This window comes from Pseudorasbora parva, chromosome 6 (genome assembly GCF_024679245.1).
Source record: "Pseudorasbora parva isolate DD20220531a chromosome 6, ASM2467924v1, whole genome shotgun sequence".
Taxonomy (NCBI): Eukaryota; Metazoa; Chordata; class Actinopteri; order Cypriniformes; family Gobionidae; genus Pseudorasbora; species Pseudorasbora parva.
In genome coordinates, this window is record NC_090177.1 from 35271016 (window position 1) to 35297316 (window position 26301).

The 26301-nt window shown below is 40.9% G+C and overlaps 1 protein-coding gene across 2 annotated transcripts in view; it reads left to right on the plus strand.

Annotated features, from left to right (window-relative positions):
• Nucleotides 1–4997: 4997 nt before the first annotated feature.
• The window catches only part of prdm5 (PR domain containing 5), a 97330-nt gene continuing 76026 nt past the window's right edge, over nucleotides 4998–26301 (plus strand). Inside the window, exons 1-8 of one of the 2 annotated variants that reach the window (XM_067446807.1) lie at nucleotides 4998–5205; nucleotides 11155–11238; nucleotides 13482–13604; nucleotides 21741–21915; nucleotides 22293–22470; nucleotides 22556–22651; nucleotides 22853–22974; nucleotides 25796–25875. In XM_067446807.1, coding sequence (XP_067302908.1) covers nucleotides 5107–5205; nucleotides 11155–11238; nucleotides 13482–13604; nucleotides 21741–21915; nucleotides 22293–22470; nucleotides 22556–22651; nucleotides 22853–22974; nucleotides 25796–25875 — 957 coding nt within the window. In that variant the 5' untranslated portion in view covers nucleotides 4998–5106. The remainder of the gene's footprint in view (nucleotides 5206–11154; nucleotides 11239–13481; nucleotides 13605–21740; nucleotides 21916–22292; nucleotides 22471–22555; nucleotides 22652–22852; nucleotides 22975–25795; nucleotides 25876–26301) is intronic. The other variant, XM_067446808.1, reaches the window with a different exon arrangement.

Genomic DNA, 26301 nt, shown 5'->3' on the forward strand with positions numbered 1-26301 from the left:
ATACAAGCATTACTAACTGAGAGGGCATGTAGATCACCTACCCGCTTCCCACACGCCAGCGCGAGCAACAGCGCCGTCTTAAATGAGAGCACTTTCAGTTCGATAGACTCAGCTGGTTCGAACGGTGTGTCAGATAGCGCTCTGAGCACTAAGGCTAGGTCCCATACTGGCATTTGGCGAGGGCGGGGGGGATTCAGTCGCCTCGCTCCCCGAAGAAAGCTCGTTATTAAGGGGTGTTTACCCACTGAACGGCCATCCAGTATACTATGAGAGGCTGCGATAGCGGCCACATAGACCTTCAACGTAGAGGGAGAGCTGCCATTATCCAGACGTTCCTGTAGGAAGGTTAAAACTACGGGAATAGCACAAACCACAGGGTCTTCATTTTTGCTATCACACCAGTGCGCAAACACTCCCCATTTCAGTGCGTATAAGCGCCTCGTTGACGGTGCTCTGGACTCTGCTAGCGTGAGCCAGACTCGGTGTGAAGCATCCAACTGGTTCACTCCACACTGATTTTCCACACGTGTAGGTCCCACAATTCCGGCCTGGGGTGCCATATGGAGCCCCTCGCCTGGGACAACAGATCCCTCCTCAGTGGAATTCGCCACGGAGGAGTTGACGACATGTTCATCAACTCCGGGAACCACGGTTGGTTGGGCCACTTTGGCGCTACCAAAAGCAGAGCGTCCCTCTCCTCCCTGATCTTTTGCAGCACTAGCGGCATTATTTTGACTGGGGGGAACGCGTATTTCTGACCCGTGGGCCAACGGCTCGACAGCGCGTCCCCTTTCAGGGGAGCGGTCGTCAGCGAGAAGTATAGAGGGCAGTGAGTGTTCTCTTCCGACGCAAAGAGGTCTATTTCCGCTTCGCCAAAGATGCTCCAGATCATCTTTACCGTTTGGGGATGCAGTCTCCACTCCCCATGAACAATGCCCTCCCTGGACAGCATGTCGGCTCCGCGGTTCAAGCTGCCCGGTATATGTACTGCCCGGATCGAGAGAAGTGCCCGATCCGTCCACAACAGCAGGCGTCTCGCCAAGCCGTGTAGGGCGCGGGAGCGCATTCCTCCCTGGCGATTGATATACGCGATCACCGCCGTGTTGTCTGTTCTGATCAGAACATGACGGTCCTTCAGAAACGGAAGAAAAACCTGCAGCGCCAGACGAACAGCCTCCATCTCCAAGCAGTTTATATGCCAGCGCTTTTGGTCTCCCGTCCACGTACCGAACGCTGGTCTGCCATCGCAGAGGGCTCCCCAGCCTGACAGCGATGCGTCTGTGGTCACCACTATCCTCCTGACCACCCTGCCCATAGCAGCACCCTGTTCGAACATAGCTGTGCCGAACCAGGGCGTCAAGGTCTCGAGACATGCTCGCGTTATGACAAGGCGTTCTGTCCCTGCCCTCCACGCGTGTGATGGGGCTCTGTTCTGTAGCCAGAGCTGCAGCGGTCTCATATGCAGTAAGCCCAGCCGACAGACGGAGGCTGCAGCCGCCATTAGACCCAGTAGTCTCTGGAACGTTTTTAAAGTGACTGCCCTGTCTCGCACAAACGAGGCCAGTGTATTGTGAATGGACTGGATTCTCTGTGTCGATAAGCGCGCGATCATCGTGCGCGAGTCCAAAACCATACCCAGAAAGGTAATGGATTGGCAGGGCTGAAGCGTGCTCTTCTGCATGTTCACAGACAAACCTAGGCGCGCTAAATGAGCGAGGAGCATCTGTTTGTGTTCCTCGAGCACACTTTTCGATTGAGCAAGGATCAGCCAGTCGTCGAGATAGTTTAGCACGCGCATTCCACTGAGTCTCAGGGGAGAAAGCGCCGCATTCATGCACATCGTAAATGTACGGGGGGCCAGTGCTAGGCCGAAGGGTAACACTTTGAACTGGAATGCAACACCTTCGAACGCAAATCGCAGAAAACGCCTGTGATGAGGGGCTACCTGGATGTGAAAATAAGCGTCTTTCAGATCCACCGCAATGAAATGATCCCCGGGCTGAATGTGCGCCAGGATCTGCTTCACTGTAATCATTTTGAACGATCGTTTCGCGAGCGCTTTGTTCAGCGGTCTTAGATCTAAAATGGGGCGCATGCCCCCGTCCTTTTTCGGAACAAGGAAGTAGCGGCTGTACAGCCCGCACTCCCTCTGTTCCTCGGGTACCATCTCTATCGCTTGCTTCGCTATGAGGGAGGAGATTTCTGCCCGTAACAGTGGGGCGCTCTCTTCCGACACTTCTGTCATAATCACACCGTTGAAGCGGGGTGGTCTGCGAGCGAACTGTAGCGTGTAGCCGCGCTTTACAGTGTTGATCACCCACTCTGACGCCGCCGGTAGCTGTGCCCACGCGCTTAGGTGGTTCGACAATAGTGACGGCGGTGTTCGCTGCGGCGAGGGCGTCGTGCCAGTCGCCGGCAGAGCATCGCTGCTTACAATGACGGCAGGTGGTGTGTCTGTGGTCTGACCCACGGAGACATTTAAAAACTCGGGTTGCGCCGAGCTTCCGCTCCGCCAAACATCTCCCGAGGGAGAGGTTTCGCTTATGTCGCGGACAGTAGTTAATGGAGGAAAAGAGCTCTTTTGGTGAGTCATGTAACGTTTTATTGCAACACAATACATTGTATTTGGCACAACATTTGAATGCACATAGGGATTCTTTGTTGGCTGCTGAAAGAACTCTGAGCGGGAACGCGCTCTTTTGGCCGCCGGTCCGCTGTCGTGCGCGGGCCGCGCTCTTTTCCTCCTCACAGGAACATCAGGAGCGCTGCTCCTTTTTCTCCGCCTGCCGACCCTGATGATGAGGGGCCGACTTCGCCCCGAAACGGGGTTTCCTGAACTGCCTCTGACGGAGTGGCGGTTCCGGCTCGCGGCGCGGATTCCCGCCCTGGACAGGCGCGCGCCCAGCGTAACCTGCCTGACGTTGAGCCGATGACGATCTGGACCTCGCTCTGGGAGGCGCATTCGATCGTTTGGGGAGAAGATGCGGCAGCATCTTAGATTGCTTCAATGCCTCCGTGTACTTCTCTGAAAACGCCTCCACCGCGACGCCAAAGAGGCCCTGCGGGCTTACCGGCGCGTCGAGGAGTTGCTTCTTCTCCGCGTCCCGCATCTCCGTGAGTGTCAGCCACAGATGTCGATGCAGGACAACGAGGCTGCCCATGTTGCGGCCGATTCCCTGGGCCACCTTCTTAGAAGCGGCCAATCCGAGGTCCGCTGCTATGCGCAGCTTACGGACTGATTCTGGGTCCGGGCCTTCCTCGTCCAGGGACCGCAGGAGTCGCGTTTGGAAGACCTGCAGGATTGCCATCGTGTGGAGGGCAGATGCTGCATGTCCTGCTGAAATATATGCCTTTTCAGCGATGTGAGCAGTGGCTCGGCATGGCTTAGAAGGCAGTGAGGCGGCTTTCCAACCGCGGGACGGGCATAAGTGAGCCGCGACGGCGTCCTCGACGGGAGGCGGTCTGGCGTATCCTTTTTTCTCCGCCCCTTCAACTGTCGTGAGCAGTTGAGTCCCTTGAGCATGGGCCCGAGCTGAGTGAGGGGAGCGCCATGAACGAGTGAGCTCCTCGTGGAGCTCGGGAAAGAAGGGGGCGGGCCTCTGCGCGACGTCCGCCTGGTGGCTAGCGCCGAGGAAGGACCCGTCCATCCAGCGTTTGGACGGCTGTTCAGGTGCCGCCCAGTCCAGCTCCATAACCGCCACTGCCTCTGAAAGAATATTCATCAGTTCCGTATCCAGAGAGGTTGAGGTACAGCCAGCCTCTGAAGGAACTTCCGACCAGGCACCCGGATCGGAAGCACTCGTGGACATGGCGTCGTCCTCTCCGTATCCGAATGAGACCATTTCCCGCGCTTCGGCCGGAGGGCGGGAACTATCCTCAACATAGGTGAGTGGGGGTTCTGACACGCGAGGGCAACGTGGGGGATGGGCCGACGTCAAACCCCCCGCAGAGCCCCTTGAAGGGGTTACCTGCGATCTTCCGGCCCGCGGCTCGAAGGCGGCGGGCTGAGGAGATGCAGGAGGCAGCGGGTCGTCGCCGCGAACGACGGCTAGCCGCGCACGAAGGATCCTGATTGGCAATTCCTCACAGGCTCGGCAATCTGATCCTTCCAATGCCGCCTCAGCATGGGCTAGGCCCAGACACAGCACACAATCCTCGTGTGCGTCCGGAAAATCGACGGGCCCGCCACACTCGCGACAAAGAGACATCTTGAAGTTAGTAATCCGCCGGAACGCAAGAGGGGATTCGCAATCCGCGTGGTCCACTCTCGTAGCGTAAATCAACGACGAAACCAGGCTCCAGGTGAAGAAGAAAGATTCTGAGGTTTTTTGGCGCCTGACATCGCTTTTATAGTGGCTGGGCCAGCCAATCAGGCGATTGCCAGGACGCCATTGGCTATTGCAAAGCAATAGAGTGATTCAATCAGGCTTCAGCATTTCGAGGAAAAGGGTTTCCCCATACGTAATGTCGAGGAACCGACTCGATAAGGGAACTGAACTTTTCATACTTCACAAATATATGTATTTTTTCTTAAAAAGTTATGTTTTGCAAAAAAAATTTTTTTCAACCTATCTATCTATCTATCTATCTATCTATCTATCTATCTATCTATCTATCTATCTATCTATCTATCTATCTATCTATCTATCTATCTATCTATCTATCTATCTATCTATCTTTACATAACATTTGTCAATGTTAAGTGGTCTCTTAATTTTTTCCAAAGTGTGTGTGTGTGTGTGTTATATATATATTATTAGCTACCACACCATTATTGTTGTATTCTTAGTTTTTTTCTTCTGTATGTTGTTGTGAAATTTCCCGGGACAGAAAATTATGTAGCTCGCGGTGACAAACTCTCCACCAATCAGATCGCAGAAACTCACTCCGTTACTGACACTAAGGTGGACCTTCTTAAACTTTCCACCAATCAGAGCGCAGAAACGCATTGCTCCTGTAGGGCCAACAGCCAATCGTTTCGCAGTGTCAGTCTCATGTACAGACAGTAACATGGAAGATCAGACTGGATTGAGATTTACACACACAGCGACAAAACCCGTGTTTCCTCATCTGTTTTGTTTCTAAGAAAGGCGTCTTTCTCAAGTAATGAGAATGTTGGGCATGTACGTGCCGGACAGATTCGTGCTGAAGTCCTCTAAAGTTCAGGACGGGATGGGGCTGTACACTGCCAGAGCAGTCAAGAAGGTTCGTGCATATAAAACAAACTCTCAGCATGAAAGTTAAAGTATACGTTCTGTCGTAACTTCTGGAGAAAGGATTATTTTATGGTTATTTTCACTTTGCTCATAAAGTATAAACGCCTGGTTGTATCTGCATTCCTCTGTGTATGTGCTTACGTGTGCTGCAGCTGCCACGTCCCTGACAAACATTCACCATGGTAACCATCGTTTCCGCCCAAAAATCATCATGCCAGCCACCGTTTCCGCCATAAACTTACTACAGTTATTGTTGTTATTACAGGACTGCTATGGTTTACGTGATTTTACCCTCTGCTGTTAGTAAAAGCAAAGTAAAGAAACACCAGGAAGAGATTATACACTGTTTGAAAACGATTTGATATGGACCTTTTATGACTTTTCAGCAAAAACATAAATATAGTTACTGTTGTAATTGTTTGTAAGGAGTAAATACTTTTACTCTATTCAGCTAACAAGATAAAGTGTGTGAACCTCACAAAACCTGCAAGAACATGTCGTTCTCGTATTTTACCCCAACAAAGGAAAATAGACTAGATTTTGAATTATTTAACACACACACACACACACACACACACACACACACACACACACACACACACACACACACACACACACACACACACACACACAGTATTTAATTTAGTGCTGTTCTGAATAATATATTTTACATAAAAGATGTTAACATATAGTCCACAAGACAAAATAAACATCTGCGTAATGTGCATATATTAAAATGTCCCTGTTCAAAAGTTCATGAACCCTTGATTCTCAATACTGCATGTCGTTCCCTGATGATCCACGGCTGTGTGTTTTGTGATGGTTGTTCTTGAGTCTCTTGTTTGTCCTGAGGAGTTAAACCGATCATTGTTCTTCAGAAAAATCCTCCAGGTCCTGCAAATCCTTTAGTTTTCCAGCATCTGTTGATATTTGAACCCTTTCCAGCAGTGACTGTATGATTTTGAGATTTATCTTTTCACACACGATTGAGAGGATCAAAATAAATTCAACTATTAAAGTCTCAGTGAACCGGGAGTTACAAGTAAGTTTTCTTCAGTGCTGTGACGTATTTCCAAATGAAACGGAATATTGAATAGAGGGCAAGGTTTTACTTCAGCGCTCCTCCTCTCCATCTCGCGCTAATAGCAGACTAATGGTTGGAGGGAAGTGGTTAAGCATTCAGAACACAGTTTAAGATATTTTATATTTAGTCCGAGAGCGTATCCAAGTGTATGCACACTATACTGTTCATGTCCAGAAAGGGAATAAAAACATCATCAGAGTAGTCCGTGTCATCAGTTGGTTAATTAGAATCTCTTGAAGCATCGTAAATACATTTTGGTCCAAAAATAAAAAAAAACTACGACTTTATTCAGCATTGTCTTCTCTTCCTTGTTTGTGTTCAAACCTCAAGTAAAGATTCAAACGGTTGTGAATCAGTGAATTGATCAATGTTTTGGATCGCATGCCAAACTGCTGAAATCACATGACACTGGTGTTCCGAATCATTGATCTATTCACTGAGTCATAACCGTTTGAATCTTTTTCATAACGCGTAAATAACATGCAATTAAGTGTCTGTATTATATATATAATATATAAAAAGTAGTGTGTAAGATTATATACAGGGCTTGACATTAACGCTTGTCCGCTTGTCTGGGACAAGTGGATTTTTTGAAGGGACAAGTGAAAAAGAATTTTACTTGCCCGACGGACAAGAGCCTGATTAAAACAAAAAATAACTAGCGGATCACCAAAATGCAAGAATGATTGTGCATTAATTTAGTGTAAGTGGTGATCGATAGTGGATAATAATATATAATTATCTGACAATAACAAGGTCGCGCTGTTGACGGTCGTGCAGCCTCTCGGTGAGAAATTACAACACTAGAGCGTTTAAGCTGTTTCCTGATTACCATCACGTCTGAAAAGGACACTGCTTTCATAACAGTTTCATAAACAATTAATTAAAGGGGGCGTGAAATGCTGTTTCATGCATACTGAGCTTTTTACACTGTTAAAGATTTGGATTCCCATCCTAAACATAGACAAAGTTTGAAAAACTAATGTTGGACGTATTTCTGTGTCAAAAATACTCCTTCCGGTTTCTCACAAGTTTCGGAGAGTTTTTTTCGAGTATGGCTCGGGTTGACGTTAATAGAGCGGAAGGTCCTTGTATCGGCCGTACGGGCTCTTCTCCCTGGTAGGGTGCGCGCGCGTGTGACTAGAGCGAGAGAGGAAATGCACGCCCATAAACACTCTCTCAGGTGCAGATCCAGTCGATCCAGGTGCCGCGCTCCACTTTATTCCTATGGGTGACATCAAGCGACTTCAACGCTTCAGCACAGCATTCCGGGAAGGCAGCTCTGCATTTGAACCGATTTGAACACAGAAATGGGAAGCTTCACAACATCGCTTCAGTCGCGTCGCAAAAGTGAATCTCCACCGTTCACTGCTGTCAGGACTTTACCAAATCATACCAAAGAAGTGTGTTTTTGACAGAGCCGTCCCAGCGATAAAAGTTCGGTCCTGCTTTGGAAGCAGCCGGTGAGTAAAACTGCTTCAAATGTCTGTGCTGTTGGCTCGTCGCGTAAGTAAACATCAGTAAACGACACGATCGCGTGCTTCGTCATTCAAATGCGCTAACGGTTACTCTATTGTTGTTCTATGTAAGTTATAACGTTACACTAGTCTGACGTGCGAAACCGTTTTGTTTGCTACTGCTAAGGTTTAGTCACATACAATAGTCCATAAACCGAATCATGTCCTCATAAACTGCGAGTAAAGACGAGTAAATGTTGACAGGCCACTAAATACAGTACATACCACAGAGACGGACGTCCTGTGTTGCTGTTTCTCCTGTTCAATTTATTTCAGCCTGGAATGATTCTGGATCATTATCTGTATAAGCTGAGCTCGATAGCCATGAGTTTCTCCACGCTTGAGGACGTCACCGCTTTGTTCGCGATCGTCATTCTTTAGCTCCGCCCACACGATACGCCTCCAGGCGCTCGTTTTTTTCCGGAAAGTCTCGGTACAGCCCATATTTCTTTTATAAATATAATAAAACTAAAGACTTTTCGGAGATATGAAGGATGCAATACTACTCTATAGGTACTCAAGATTGACATGAGATTGACTGAAACTGAGTGTTTCACCCCCCCCTTTAAAGCTCAAATATGTGATTTATTTATTAAGAGAGCTCCTATTTGAAAATTTGATCTGGTGTTTTCGGAGGTGTGAGACCCAGGCGATCACTGGAGCTCAGCGCTCATCAACCCCGGTGAGAGCAGCCTTAACTCGGATAGTCCTTCTGCCGACTGCCGCTGCCTGGCAGAACCCCCTCCCATGACGCGAATTCGTGTCTGTTGTATAGTGAATGTCACACACGAATGAAGCGAATTTCACGCGCGAATGAAGCGAATGGATTCAAATTGTTCACTCGTCCAACTTGTGACTTGCGTGCGGTGTGAACGCAGCATTAGTGTATTACCAACAGTAACCTTGGAAACGGTGGTCCCAGCTCTTTTCAGGTCATTGACCAGCTCCTCCTGTGTAGTTCTGGGCTGATTTCTCACCTTTCTTAGGATCATTGAGACCCAACAAGGTGAGATCTTGCATGGAGCCCCAGTCCGAGGGAGACTGACAGTCATGTTTAGCTTCTTCCATTTTCTAATGATTGCTCCAACAGCGAACATTTTTTCACCAAGCTGCTTGGCAATTTCCCCATAGCCCTTTCCAGCCTTGTGGAGGTGTACAATTTTGTCTCTAGTGTCTTTGGACAGCTATTTGGTCTTGGCCATGTTAGTAGTTGGATTCTTACTGATTGTATGGGGTGATTGAATTCTAGCTGATGGACAGGTGTTCAAATACTTATTTGCAGCTGTACAATACAAAGAAATAGTTAAAAAATCATATATTGTGATTTCCTTGTTTTTTTTTTAGATTATGTCTCTCACAGTAGACATGCACCTATGATGACAATTTTAGACACCTGCATTATATATATATATATATATATATATATATATATATATATATATATATATATATATATATATATATATATATATATATATATATATATATATATATATATATATATATATATATATATATATATATATATATATATTAATATATAATATATAATTTAAATTTATAATTTTACACACTACTTTATATCTGTGTCTGATTAAAAGCGGGCAGAAGAAGAATGCTAGATCTAAACAGCCATAACTGACAAAAATAACTGCCAACTTTACCCTTCTTATCAAATATTCCGCTGCAAACATCAATAACAGCTTTAAGTTGTATGACCATGGTATAAGGGGGATAATCCATGGCTAGCTGTGCATTAAATGATTCTTTGCTTCACGTCATGCATTAAAATCACTTAATGTGCAGCTAGCCGTGGATTACCCCTTACTTAAAGTCACAAAAGCTATTCGGTCAAGAGTGGTAAGTGATTTTCTTCTTTGTCTTATTGTTTTATTAACATTTAAAACACAGACCAAACTCACAGATCCAATATACTGTTTTTTCCATTCCACTGCACAATTTTTCCATTGTTTATCAATTTAAACACACGCTAGATTAATGTCTCCAACCGTTGGCATTCTAAAAAGTTAAAAGTTCAATTTTTAAAAAAACATCTAGATGTTGCGCTTAGTGCTGGGCAGTATGACCAAAAATTTATATCACAGAATTTTTTCAAAATGATGTCGGTTTCACAGTATATGACGGTGTTTTTTTTAAGGCACCTTAAAGGGTTAGTTCACCCAAAAATGAAATTGATGTAATTAATGACTCATCCTAATGTCGTTTCACACCCGTAAGACCTCCGTTCATCTTCAGACACAGTTTAAGATATTTTATATTTAGTCCGAGAGCATATCCAAGTGTATGCACATTTTACTGTCCATTTCCAAAAAGGGAATAAAAACATCATCAGAGTAGTCCGTGTCATCAGTTAGTTAGTTAGAATCTCTTGAAGCATCGAAAATACATTTTGGTCCAAAAATAACAAAAACTACGACTTTATTCGGCATTGTCTTCTCTTCCGCGTTTGTTTTCAAACCTCAAATAAAGATTCAAACGGTCATGAATCATCGGATTGATTCATGATTCGGATCGCCAATTTCACGTGATTTCAGCAGTTTGACACGTGATCCGAATCATGAATCAATGCGCTGATTCATGATCGTTTGAACCTTTATTTGAGGTTAAAAAAAGGCCTTCTGAAGTGAAGCCATGCGTTTGTTGACTTCAAAAATGACCCAACATTCACTGCCATTATAAAGCTTGGAAGAGCCAGGACTTTATTAACACAGATTGTATTCGTCTGAAAGAAGAATGTCATATACCTAGGATGGCTTGAGGGTTAGTAAATCATGTCTCTTGAGTCTCTTGAAGCCTCGAAAATACATTTTGGTCCAAAAATAGCAAAAACTATGAATTAATTCAGCATTGTCTTTGGAGGGTGAGTTAATCATGGACTAATTTAAATTTTTGGGTGGTCTATCCCTTTAAAGATAACTCAATTTAGTATTTGCAGGCTATCTGAGATGTAACTTTCTGGGCTTTCTTACCAGTGTTGCATACACAAAACATCTCAAACAGAAAAACCAGATTGTTGTTAAACTTTGTTTGAAGATGAAAATTGTCCCAAGCACAATGTTCTCTCACCATTCCTGATATCTAACACACACTCACAGCGTTCGGCTGGTCTGGTGTCGGTCAGAGCAGAAATGAAAGCAGATGCTCTCCATGTGTTTTTCTGTCTTCTCCGGATGTGTTCATATGCAAATTGCACGAGCTTATTTGGTCCATTAGTTCGAATGTAAACAGGGTTACAGACACTCCAGAAACTGCTGGATGTGACATCAAAGCCCAATCCTACAACACCCTCTCACACACACTTGCTCTTTTTACACAGGGTGAGAAATTTGGCCCGTTTGCTGGTGAAAAGCGGATGCTGAGTGACTTGGATGAAAGCATGGATTCACGACTGATGTGGGAGGTGGGTGACTAGACTCAACAATGATTCCATCGCTTTACCCACAATACATTTTCTATGTGTCGCCACAAAGCTTTTTGTTTATGTGTCACTTGGGAGCACTTCAAAGGCAACTCATATCTGATAAAACTTTTTTTAAATGTTCGATGCAAGTTTATATCTTGGCTATTTTATGACTGTGCAACATTTATGTTTTTCTGAAGAGAACGCGAGTGGTTGCGCTTACTTTAGTTGCTAGGCTGTTGGGAGAGGTTGTTCGGAGGGTGATATTCAGTCCTGACTGGTTTTAAATGTGTCGATGTATGGTTTGCTGGGTAGTAGCTAGTGTTCTGTCTGCGAATCCACCTCTCATCAACATGTCAACATGATTTGAGGTATTGTTGATGTCTACAAACAGTGCGGGATGCGTTACACACCAAAGTTTAATACTTTGGGTAAAAGATTTATTCCGATCACCACGTGATGTTTGTCTTTGCTAACAGAGAACATTGAGGTCTGACTGAATTTTAACCATCTTGGAGAATGTTGTTGCCCCTCTTGTTCAGACGGACGCATCACTGCTCATCTCCAGGCAACGATTAATTGGACGAGACATGCCAGCATGAACTCAACTCACACTGACTTTCCCAGACCAGACAGAACTACGGGAACAAGACGCGTCTCCCAGTGCATGCCGTATCTAATATCCCATCAAATATCTGCTCTTCAAAGATCTGAGTTTATTTTCAGCTGCATTAAAGTTTTAATTATAGTGCAGATCAGGTCGTGTTCAGCCACATTAGAGCTGTGATTTACTGATCTGCCTGCCCTGATGACACTTTTCTGCTCAAAAGTATAGCGAGCCTAACTCAAATTACACACTTGTGCATATAATTACTATGATATATCATGTTAGTATGCAATCTTTCACCGTGCCGCTCTTTCATGCTGCTTGGTGTGTTACGATGCAGGCAATTTCAGGGAATTTACCTTTCAAGATTAGTCAAAATAAGTCGCTATTAGCCGGCGTTTAACTAAGTTAAGACCAAGAAATGTCTCAAAATAATAATTGGTATCCAAAAACAGTGGAATATAGGTATTCGTCAGATTTGGGCAAAGAGCATGCCTGTGGGAAGTGAGCAATGTTCCCGATTTAAAGGGATAGTTCACCCCCAAAAAGAAAATTAGCCCATGATTTACTCACCCTTAAGCCACACTAGGTGTATATGACCTTCTTCTTTCAGACAAATACAATCTAAGTTAAATAAAAAAAATATCCTAGCTCTTCCAATCTTTATAATAGTTTGTTGTTTTTGTTTTCCAGTCCATAAAAATATGTATCTATCCATCTTATAACTGCTTCACACGGCTCCAGGGGTTAATAAAGGCCTTTTGAAGTGAATCCATGTGTTTGTGTAAGAAAAATATCCATATTTAAAACTTTATAGACTAAAAGTGTAAGAGTAAGGAGTAACCCTTGACACAGACGTATTGATGAATGCTGAAGCGCAGAGGATATAGCAACAAAACCCTGGTCATGAATTAAAGTATAAAATGAGATGTTTTAAAGAGAAATGGCGAGAAAAGAGAAGAGGGGCTTGAGTTTGTTGTCCAGCCCTATCCACGAGAGAGTACATTGCGTCAGGTGTTACTCTTTTAGCGCAAGCCGACTTCCCCACCGGAAGTTAGTTATTTCTGTCTATAAAGTTTTAAATATGGATATTTTTCTCACACAAAAACATGACTTTGTTTCATAAGGCCTTTATTAACCACTGGAGCTGTGTGGAGCGGTTATATGATGGATAGATGCACTTTTATGGACTTAAAAAATCAAGCCACTGCCCTTATAAAGTTAGGAAGAGCCAGGACATTTTTTTTTTTTTAAATTATAACTCCGATTGTATTTGTCTGAAAGAAGAATGTCATATACACCTAACATGGCTTATGGCTGAGTAAATCAAGAGATAATTTTCATTTTTGGGTGAACTAACCCTTTAATGAGCAGCTGTAAACTGTATTATGTATGTGCCGTCAGTATCAAAAGCCTTTGTAGCGTTTCCTCAAAATTACTTACCATACTGTTTTTTGAGAGTGGACCAAAGCAGCCAGTAAGTGGACATTATGCAAATGTGTTACATGGTGATGAAATAATGTCAGAACTACAAACCGGGTGTTTCAGGCAGCTGTGAGAGACAACATAAATGGAAAAATAAAATCTAATATTGTGAGTTAACCTGTCTGTAACCTTTAAGTCTGTGCTTCTGCAGGTTCGAGGGAATAAAGGTGACGTGCTGTATATCTTGGACGCTAGTAACCCTCGTCATGCTAACTGGCTTCGCTTCGTTCATCAGGCCCCTTCACAGGAGCAGAAGAACCTGGCCGCCATTCAGGTATGACAAGATGCCTGATAATCACAGAGATCTCTTGTCACTCTCTCACATCCACACTATTGCTGTGTACTGCCTTCTAGACAACTATTTGAGTGGCTGATTTGAAACACTGCATAGATAAAAAGTGTGTGCATCAAAGTGTGTCAGTGCAAAGTGTTTCAGTGTAATATGGGCTTGATTCGTTGAGGATTTCAATAGAGTTGGACTCCACCTCTATAGGTGCAGTCACATTTACTGTTGTTCTGCAAATTTTGTGAGCAAAACATAATCATTTCATTAGGAAACCACACTAGGAATTTCGTTGAGTTTCACGTGAAGACAAAAGACGCCTCACCATGACTGCGCCTGACACGTGTGTGCATCTAATCCAATTCTGATTGGTGCTACGTTACTTTGTAATGTTTTATGGATTGTTTTGGCATCTGATGAGAGTTTAGTAAATTAAAGTGAGGAGATGTGGTGGTGGAGGGATGCTAAAATAAAAATGGTCAACGAGAGAAGGTAAATCTGTTGTATGAATACACCTCTTATCATTGATTAGATTGATTAGCTTACCATGCTCCACTTGTGTTTAATTGGGTTTAATTATCTGACGTGCTCCCCTTGTTAATTAGGTTTGATCAGCTGACGGCTCCGTTGTTTAATTATCTGTATGTGCTCCTCCTGAAATTAGTTAATAAAACTTCACTTATATAGTCTTATTTGGTGTTTGTTTGTCCCATAAGGCTAGCCTAGAAATCTAGACGCACCCTAGCGGCAGCAAATCTAATCTGCCGCGAGTGTCATCTAGCAGCTCTCAATACCTTCTGAGCTGTAAAAACTAAACTCTGGTCAGGCCAATCACATCGTGTGTAGAGCCGGTGGGCAGGGCTTAACATAATGGCGGCTGAGTTGCGCTTGCGTGCTTCTAGTAAACACAGAAACTGGCGAACGGCGGTCTTTTGAATCAGCTTTGACCGCGACCCTGAAAGACTTGGAGTTAAGCTTTTCTCTGAGAAAAGAACAAAGAACGGCACTGAAGTCATTCTTAAAAAGGGAAGATGTGTTCAGAGTTTTGCCGACCGGATACTGCGAAAGTTTAATCTGTCAACTAGCTCTGCTTCACCTTGTGTGAGGACGAACGATTTCGCCATGCAGATTTTGCAACAAGTTTAAGTTAGTCAAGAAAGTTTTCGCCACATTGAGTAAAAAGAGAATTTATTTTTTTCCCTGTATTTTAAAAAAAGTTTTTCTGACATTTTAAATGGATTTTTCCACTTAAGTCCCGGTTCCACCAAAATTAACCAGAAAAATTTGTCCCAGGAACTTTTTTCCCAGGAACTCGTTTTCCCATCGCGGTCTAAAGTACCATGAAGATTAGTCTGATGTAGGACTGTGCGCGACTTTCCAGAGCCCGCTAGATTCTGTCCTCCGCGAATAGGGTGAAAATAATAAAGCCTGAACCTCTCCTTTGCCCATTGGTGAATAGCAACTCCTATTACACGCACTGTAACGGACATTTAGGTTGAAATAAAATGCTGCATGAGCTCAACCAATCAGAATGTTAGCGCCCAAATCCCACCCCTGAAAGTTCCTGAACTTTGAAAAAGTACTATCACGCGAGCAGTGCCGTTTTGAGGGGGAAACATTTACCCGGAACTTCATTTAGACCCCGGTACCTGCAGTTTAAACACACAGAGTACCACCCCCGAGTTCCTAGTTCCTGGGGAAAGTTCCTGTGGTGGAAACGTGGGTTAAGATTGCCTTTTCTGTGAGGAACACACAATGCAGCCTTAATTTTAGAGCACAACAGAACAGCCTGCCTGTCTTTTAGAACAGCCTACGCATAAGGAGCACACCTCTGATTCCTTAAAATGCTGCCTACGTAGGGCACTCATTAGGTTTTGCACCAGAGTGTGACAGCAGCTTTGCATAAGGCTTTGAAAACAGCAGAGGGAATGAGGTGGAGTGAGTTGTTTGTTGTGTCTAGCGGTGCTGCTGTGAGTTCACAGTGCCAGAGATCTGAAAACACCAAAGAGTGCGGAGATAAGAGAAGTGCAATGAGCCTTAGATGAATCACACACACACACACACACACACACACACACACACACGTGCGCACAGAAATGTAGGTGTACACATGTAGGCATAAACATTTGAGGTGACATGAGTTGGATACGGCAGTTGAGTAGCTACCAATGGTGCGGTGACTTGGCAATCTCCAATGACTTAATGCACATTTAGCACCTCATTATTCAAATTCATATATGGGAATAATGCTGTGATCGCACACTGATTTCACAACACATCTCAACCTCGAGAAGATGGGATTCTTTTACGCTAAAACCGATAGATCACTATAAAACTGATCGCAACACGAATAGAATGGAAATGTGTGGTATGATTCTTCATGTTAGACAAGTTCCTAGGGTTGCATGAAAATGGTTACAATGATGATTATGATTAAAAAATTATAATCAGAAATAATAATCAGGATTGCTGCCATTTTATTTCTGCATAAATCATCACATTTTGATGTCATATTGCGACAAAAATCAGTTTTTGCCTATGGATTAAATGGACTCTGTTTTTGGATGAACAATGCATTTTCAAATCCTGAAACTTAAGGATAATTTTATTGTAAAATGTATCAGCAACATGATGAATGAAGTAGCCTTTTCCACAAGCTGAGGTAAATTCTAATATACAGTATATGAAGATGTACAGTGTCATACACAGATTACACACACATACAAAACACAATCATGACACTAACACAAGATGTTACAAAAACATAATGTACATAACTGACGAAAACTAGAAGCAGTCGGGCAATTCCATGCAAAGGTCATCCCAGTTACCATGTCAAAATTACTTTATAAAGTGGTACAAGAACAAAACCCCTTTTAATTTGTCTGTTTAGGTCTGTAATATACTGTAGTAATGTCCTATAACAGAATGTTTTAGAAAATTGCCTTGTTTATTCACCACATATGAGGTGAGCAATGCTAAAATTACATTTTCAAACCAACCATATTTCATGCTTTTTAAAAGAGGGATTAAAGGGCCCCCCTTTTTAAACAAAGTATGTTTAAAAGTAAGCATTTAGCAGAAAGATGGAGGCATGCCTGAGAAATAAATAAGCTGATTTTGTCCTAACACCACTGCCTGTTGAATTTATAAGGGCTATAATTAAAAGGTCTTGGCTCTTCAGTGCTCGGTCATTTCTATAATGTTTTAAAGGTTTATATAATATAGCAATAATAAATACAAATAACTTGAAACTTTTTATACAAATCTAAATTATGTCTATGCTTATTAGATCAACAGTTCATCTTACTGCTTCGCTCTGAACAACTAAAATGCGTTACTGACGTGACCATTATGGACGCTTAATGCATTAACCCCTTGCCTGTCACCCCCTGATTTGGCAAATGGAGCATTAAGACATACTCATAGTAAAAAGACAGCTGCTCATACGTTATTCTGAATATACACATAACCAATATATATTTCAAAAGCCAACACTTGAGAGTTTACAGCTGAATACTCAGAATTACTCAGACAGTTATTAATATAGAGATATATAGGCTAAAACATAAAAATTTAAAATGTAAATATAATTTTTTAATGTTTTAAAATAAAATGTCATTTTCACTCATGAGTGTACTTTGAATTGCATAAACTGGCCAATAACCGTGTAATCATATTGACATCTCATATTTCAAATGATGAAAATGTCACGTCCATAATGCTGGAATTGCCCAGTTATTTCAGTGAAAAACAATCAAATATGAGCTTTCAGAGAATTCAGAGAATAACAATTTATAGATTTTCACTTTATGTAATTTACAGTAAAATTTACTGTAAAGTCCTGTGTTTTACTTTAAAATTGCATAAAATATCTTATTAGATCTAGTAAGGCAATATAGTAAGGGAACTTACTGTCAACTAGGCTAATTAAAGGGATAGTTTACCCAAAAATGAAAATGTGATGTTTATCTGCTTACCTTGTTTGTTTCTTCAGTAGAACACAAATGAAGATTTTTAACTCCAACCGTTGCTCGTATAATGCATATCAATGGGGTGTATTTCTATGAGAATATAAAACACATAGACATATGAATCCATATTAAACCCCTTTGGCTTGTGACGACACATTGGGCTCTTAAGACACAAAACACTACGTTTCTGAGAGAAACCGAACAATATGTGTTTATTTTTTTACCTCATCAGACGAATCTCATCTAGTATTCCCACCGCCATTACTTCCGCCGAATAAGGTCAAAATCCTGGCACGATCATAGCTATATATATATATATATATATATATATATATATATATATATATATATGTATGTAAGCATATGCTCGCACTGTTATTTTAACCGTACTTGACGGAAGTAATGGCGGTGGGAATATTAGATGAGATTCGTCTGCTATGAGGTAAAAAATAACACATACTGTTCAGTTTCTCGCAGAAACTGATAATTTCGTGTCTTAAGACATCAATGTGTCGCCACGAGCCGCAGGGTTTAATATGGATTCGAATGTCCGTGTTTTTTGCTCTCATAGATATACACCCCATTGACATGCCTTATATGAGCATCGGTTGAGTTACAAATCTTAATTTGTGTTCTACTGAAGAAACAAACACACCTACATCTTGGATGCCCTGGGGGTAAGCAGATAAACATCACATTTTCATTTTTGGGTGAACTATCCCTTTAACAGGTTTTTACTGCAGGATTTTTACAGTCTTAGATAGTTATAGAACATTTGTTTAGTCCCTTTAACTTGAGCAGGATATCTCAATAGAGATGGCTAAATTCCAACACACATGTTTCATTACATTTAATTAATCTAGAGAAGCAGATTTGTTTTGCAATGATGGATGAAGAATCATTTGGAAAAGCATCATAGTGTTTGTGAATATTTTTTTGTGTGTGCCATTTTTGGTCTCTGGTGAGTTTGAGATGACGACGTTCTGATGGCCATTACAACCAAATCAAGAGAACTGAGTCTGTGTTTCATCACACATGACACTTCTCTCACCATCTCCCTGTGGTTAAATCTGTGGCTGGCTTTTTCACATAATGTACAGCAGCTTACTTCTGCACGACCTTTTAGGAAATGAAGGTCTGATAAAGCCATTAAACAGCTAGGGATTCAAGTGTTTGCCCTTTGACCTTAATCAGGAAGCACTGCTGATCCTACGCTTCCCCTCGTGTGAATGTTTGATTGCTCCTCTCCGTGGTTCTCTCTTACGTTGTCTGTTCAGTGTCAGCCGACACCTGGATTTTTGCTTTTCAAAGTCTAATTCAGTTTATTCCCTTTGTAATAAGACACATTTGATTGATTTAGACAATTGATGCTAGTAGTCATTTTATATGTTTAAATTAAACAAGCCCAACTTTGCTGACTGCTTTAACTCAAGTTAATAAAGTGCAGGCGTTCACGAACACAGGTTTCCTACAAGCATGCGAAACCAGGAAAAATGAGGTGATTTCAAAAGCCTGGAGATGAATACAAAAATGTTAAAAGTTATGGAAAAGTCATAATTCCTGAGCACACAGGCATTAGAAAGTCAAATGTGGAGACATTTAATGGGGTCATTTAAATCTAACTTCAAGGATTGACGCCTACAAATGGAAAGTCTTTATATTCAGTGTAAGTAAGTAAGTAAGTAAAAAAAGTACAGTTAAAAATGCAGAAATATTTCTGATATAGAAATTTGTCTGACACCAAAAGATTATATTTATGTTTTGTTCGGTCATTCCTACAGTTTTGCTGAAAACATTTTAAAAATGCAAAAAAAAATTGTCTAGTCAGATGAAGAAAATGTCTATCATAAAAACACACTAATCATGCTCAGGCTAGTATATACCTAATAATCCTGACCAAATTTATCACATTTCACATTCTATGTCATTGTTTTGTCCACCCTGTTACATAACATATTTATAATGCAATGTATAACAGACTTTTAAGATAATTCATAGATTTCACGTGACGTCACGCCATTATAGAAACGCTCACTTTCCTCCATTGCCTGCTAGTCATTTTTACCAGGTTTGTAGTAAGTTTTAATGTAGCAAGACAGAGATATTACAATTCAATATACATTATTGATGTTGCATACTTTATACAGGAAAGCAAATGAACACAGAATATTAATGCAACCTGAGGTTTCTCGTGAAGTGTTTTTTCCCATCAAAAACCCATTATAAAGAAAAGCATTGTGATCATATTATTGGCTCATCTACTCACCTGTATATAGTATGCATCATCAAAAGGGTGTAAACTGAATTTAATCTTTTAATATCACTGTACTTTAAGGCACTTTAAGGGTTGGTTGCATTAATAAGGATTCTTTGTTCTGGCGTCGGTTCATCCCGATCAGCCCTTTAATTCTAACAGTCTTTCTACATAGTTAGTCAGTGTTTAAGATTAAGTGGTGCAATACTCGGTCCCTAACTCGATTTAAAATAAAACCCAGATCAATAAATCCTTGAATAGCGTTAAACTTTGCTTAATTTAATCCTTATTGGTGCAACTTACCCTATAGATAGTGTTTTTCACGTTAAGCGTTTTAAAAACGTCCTGACTGTTGCAGGTGCTGTATATGGACCACAAGTGCCCAAGAAAATTTTGTTATTAAGATGGAAATTTGACAGGCATTTGTGTTGCAGTTCTATGGCTGTTTTTCCCTCCATGGCTCCATGACGGTAACGTGACTCAAAAAAAACAAAAAAAAACTATGATTAAAGGCCATTACTGGCTAGGAAAGAACAACATGCCTGCTGAAGATTAACAGAAATAATTATTAAATCTGTTTTATTAAATAATAAACAAACATTTTCATGCCCAGTACAAACTGACTCAAGGGTGGACATGTTATGTTTTATGCTGTGAGATAATTCTCCTAAAAAGGAGGAAAAGAGAAAGTTTTACTAATACTTTATTCTTGGAGTTGCTTTAAGTAAATGATGTCACGTCAAACATACTTAAGATTTTAGAATATACTTAATTGCCGTTAAGATATACTCAAGGGCAATTAGCAGCAATTTAACGTAACAGGGTGGAGTGGAGTTTGAGGGACATAAACCAATTTAATGCTTTTACACGGTAAAACAAAAGTCCAATCACCCATGTCAAAGAGAATAGGTAAATCTATATATAATGCTATAAATTTGCTAATTTAGAAATATATGCCTTTATTTCAATCATGGGAATGGGGATCATGGGAATGATATAAAAAAATAAAAAGGTACTAATCATTATTATGAATTTGGGCTCATTGGGGTACATCTATGCATGAAAAACCATGTGGCATGAAAGTTTATTAAAATTTTATGTAAAAAAATGTTTTATTGTGGACATAAAAAAGGACGTCTGTCCAAAAGCATAATTTATTTGATCAAAAATACAGTATAAATGCAGTAATATTTTGAAATATCATTGAATTCTAAGGCAACTGCTTCTGTTGTAATATATGCTAATATGTAATGTATTCCTGTGATCAAAGCTGAATTTGCAGCATCATTACTCCAGTCTTCAGTGTCACATGATCCTTCACAAATCATTTTAATATGATGATTTGATGCTCAAGAAATATTTATGATTATTATCCATGTTGAAAACAGCTGTGCTGCTTCATTTGTTTTTTTTTTCAGGTTTCATTGATGACAAGTTAGTTCAAAAGAACAGCATTTTCTGACATTAGAAATCTTTGTTACATTGTAAATGTCTTTTCTGTCACTTTTGGTCAATTTAAATGATTCTTGCTAGGCATGTCAATTTACACAAATTCCTAGGATCAATCATCGTTTAATTGAACGATTAATGAATCAATTAATCTTTATCCTTCATACTGCATATGCGCCAAAAGGCTGCGAATGTACAACTTGTAGTCACGATGAAGCTGTAAGATGGTCTTCAACAGAGCTTTGGGGTACCCCCGCATCATTATTCCTTGTGTCTGATTTCCATTTCAGTTTTCTGGTTGAGCAGCACGCATGCGCATGAACCTGATTAATCGATGATTGATACGTTTTATTGATTAAATGTATTATCGACAATTAATCGATCATCCATTAATTGTTACCATCCCTAATCCTTGCGGATTGAAGTAACTGACACGGTTTCTTTTAACAGGATGGAGAAAATATCTTCTATCTGGCTTTTGAAGATATAGAGACAGATACAGAGCTTCTGATTGGTTACCTGGACAGTGATATGGAGGAGGAAGAGGAGGACCTTGAGGAAGATCAGGATATCAAAGACGAAGATGAGAACAGTAAAGAGAGCAAACACCTAAGCACAGAAACAGGTGTGTGTGCGTGTGTGTTTAGTGTCTCTCTGAAAAAAGATTGAATATAATATTAAATATAGGATTTAGTCATTTAGTAATTAAGTTAGTATTGTGTTTGTGATAAAGATAAAGTAGGCGTTATAGGGTTAAACAAACGTAATCAGTCATCAGTCAGATATAATAAAGATATACTTTTCCTGCATTTTTCTACTCTAGACTTTCCAAACTCAGACATTGAGACATTATTTACAAGAAAAAAGATGTATTGCTTTTGAACTGTGACAAAATGTGCTTATTAAGTCCAAGAATCCACTGCTTTCATTATGCTTTATGAGAACTCATATCAGTCGAGAAGTAGTTCTTAGATGTGTGTATGTGTGTGTGTGTGCGCACAGAGCTAGTGATTAAGAATGAAGATTACCCATGTCTGCTGTGCGAGAGCAACTTCCCCAGTGAAGACATGTTAGCGGAGCATCTTCAGAGTTTTCATCAGAGAGGAAGTACAGATGACAAAGAGTTTAAATGTCGCTCCTGCGGAAAAGAGTTTCCTGTCAAACAGGCCCTGCAGCGCCAGTCAGTACCACACACAAACTCACACTCTCAGTATACAGCTTATCAGTGTCTCGTGTGGTAATGCTGATATCCTGTTTATTGGTAGTGTTCTTCACTGTACAGAGAGCTCCGCTTCATCAGAAGACCCTTCAAAAGTCCACCAGTGTGTCCTGTGTCACAGCACCTTCTGTTCAGAGTCCAGGTACATGAATCTTGGGTCACCTTATCGAACCATACCGGGTAATGTGTGCCCACTTTTCACGATCCCTATATTTTTACACAACAACAACAAAACTTTGCCCCCACTCCCGTTATGCACAGGCCTTGCATTACAGGAGCATTACGTATGGGTTGGAGACATTTCATGTTGATTTTAAACTAAAATTCTGTTTGTGCGTGACAGCTTTGAGCAGCATAAAGAGGCGTGTAAAGGAGATGGTCGGTTCATCTGTAAGGCGGAGAGCTGTGGGAAAAGATTCAAGAGTAAAGACACTCTGAAGAAACACAAAGGCAATGTACACACAGGTTGGTCACACACACACACACACACAACGAGAGTGAGGCAAGTGTGAAATTACCCGTCTGTAATGAGACTCTAATCAGCGGCTGTTTAACATCTTCATTAATCTCTTCATTTCTGATCCGCTCTTCATCCCCTCGGTCTGTCAGATAAACGTTAAGCGCTCCCTCCCTCTCGGCACTCATCTTTTCACCAGACTCTCGGAGCGTCTGTCTCTCTGCCAGAAGCGCAGACAACTGAGAAAATTAGTCAAAGACCCCTAATCGGCCGATGAAAGCATGTATCAGAGTGTTTTCAATATTATTGTCAGTAATTATAATTGGACAATTTGGCCACATGCAAGTCAATCAGTCATTTACAAATGAATCCAAACAGTATTAGGCTGAACGCTTTTCTGAGTGCTTGTGCAAGTGTTTATAGCTACATGTGCGTGTTCTGCTATAATAAGTCTTTAAAGGTGCTGTATGTAAGTCTAGGCTTGGGCGGTAATACGGTAAAATGGTATACCGCGGGATCTAAAAATAGCAACGGTATCAGTTTCAATACCGTCAAACCGTCAAAAAAAAAAAACAGATCAACTTACATATTGCTGATCAACAATTAATTATTAAATATTTAATAAGTTGAACTAATTAAACTATTTACATATTAAATACTATTTATTTATTAAATGCCTAAATATGTATATGCGTTGTTGTGACAGCGTGGATGAGAGGGAGAGAGAGAGAGAGAGAGAGAGAGAGAGAGAGAGAGAGAGAGAGAGAGAGAGAGAGAGAGAGAGAGAGAGAGAGAGAGAGAGAGAGAGAGAGAGAGAGAGAGAGAGAGAGAGAGAGAGAGAGAGAGAGAGAGAGAGAGAGAGAGAGAGAGAGAGAGAGAGGGAGGGGAAAAGACGGCGAGTCGGGCACTGAGTTATTCGGTCTCGAAAAAGAACACAACTTCTGCAGTTTGGAAGTATTTTGGGTTTTGACGGTAAATACAGACGAGGCAATTTGCAAATTGTGCAACAAAAAGATGACCGCAAGAGAGATGGAAATACCTTGAACCTAAGGGCGCATATCCGAAACCACCATCCACTCAATGCTGCGTGGATGAAAAACCGAGCGCATCCTCGGACTATGCTGTAATATTGCCGAAGCCTTTTGTCACACAGCTGGCAATGTAAGCAATAAGCATGAACTCCACAAAAATCAAGTGGACATGGGACTCACAAAAAAAAAAGTCAATTGTCTGACAATTGTCTCATAACGGTAAGCATAAAACGTGCAGAGAGTTTCTCAGGGCCAGGGGCTCAAATGTAAAAAATAAAATAAAAATATAGGCCTATATATATATATATATATATATATATATATATATATATATATATATATATATATATATATATATATATATATATATGCCAAGCCAACAGTTTGTTGACGCTGTCTGAGCCTTACATCATAATGTTTTAATTATTCACGGTAATACCGTATACCGAGGTAAAATAGGGAGGAGGTTTGACGGTATCAAAATTTGGATACCGCCCAAGCCTATGTAAGTCACTTTTTTACTTTTCTACAGCATAAAAATACCATAATGTTTGCAGATATTTAGGAAACATGGTAATTTACATAAGTGACTTTTAAAGATACAGTACCAAAAAGTAAAAGGATCAGTGGGTGAGATGGTGGAAAAGAACTAAATATATACTAATAATAACTACACTGAAAATTTTTTTTTTTGGTTTAAATTAAAAAAGGAAGTAACCTGGTTGCCTTAAAATTTTGAGTTTATTGAAATTAAAAATTTGAGTTGATACAATGAAGGAAATTTGTTTAATAAATAGAAACTCAAAATATTATTGTATCTGAACCACATAAAAAAATGATAAATCATAAAAATAGCACTATTTGGCATGTTTCACTGCGTCATCAGAAATAAAACACACACAATTACCCAATATGCTTACAAAATCTTTTAATAATATTTTAATAAAGGTTGTTGAATCTCAAAAAATGTTCATTGTATTAACTCAAAATTTTAATTTCAGTGAACTCAAAATTTGAAGGCAACCAGGTAACTTTATTTATTTATTTATTTATTTATTTATTTTTTTACAGTGTAAGGGGGCATTTACACAACAACTAAAAATGGAAAATGTCTTATGCATTTTGGTGGTTCATTTACACAACAACTGTGTATTTCCGGCCTGAACGTGCAAATCTTTTAGAACGAAACTGTTATCATCATTGTATAAACGTAAACAATTTGATTTTTTAAAAATATACGTTGAAGAATGCATGTGTGTGTAGCGTTTCTCTTCAACTGTGCCAACTGCTGGCCTGGCAGCATAATACAGCGTAAATGGGGAATCGCTTTGACAACGTTATCATCTGTACGTGAAAATTTTCACAAACACAAAGGAAAACCTTTTCCATTTTAGTACATCGTCATGTAAACAAACCCTACATTACGACTGCTTTTACTGCAAGAAACCTCGACTGACATTAACGTGGATTTATAACAGAATACAGTGCTACAAAAGGGAGAATGTGGCATTTTAAAGCCTTTTAAAATACCAGTGCTTTAAGAACTGTTATTGAAGGACTTTTACTTACTTCTCGACGGGAAATACATGTTAGCTGACCTTTCACCCCTGTTAAATATAGTTGTTTTTGCTTTTGTCTTGGTGGTGTTTCATGCTGAACCAGGAACTGATTTATTTAAGGGCTTCCTGATGTTTATTTGAAAGACTGTTTGAACTGATGCAGTGTCTCCATTAGCATCTCCTCATGCCATCAGGATGTGTCCTACTGCTCATGTGATGTATGATCTGTGTGTGTGTAGGGAGTGCTCGCAGGAAGTTGGTATGCACCATCTGTAGTAAGAAGTGCTCATCCTCACTCAACCTGCAGGAGCACCGCAAGGTCAGATCACCCCTCCATAAATCTCCTCTTATCGTTCACCCAGTCCATCTCTTCATATTTCTTACCTTTCGCTCGTCTGTTTTGTCTTTAATCTTTCTCCTCTGTCATGCCATCTATCCATCTGTCCTTTCTCTGGCCCTGTCTGATATGGCACCCTCAGACCTTGCAGCTCTCCATACTTTGAGTTCATGCTTCTGACATCCGATTCACTACAGGAATTATGCAAATCAGGTAATTTGACAAAAATGAACAGGCAATTCCCCATCTTGCAGGCTGGATCTAAACGCTCAGTTGTGAAGAATAAGACAACCATCATGAGACAAAGACCTCTGAATCGGCACTTTAAAATAAAAAAAAATAGTTTACGGTCAGTAGTATTACCTCAATGTTAATTGTGACTGCTGACATATACTGCTGAACTTTGTG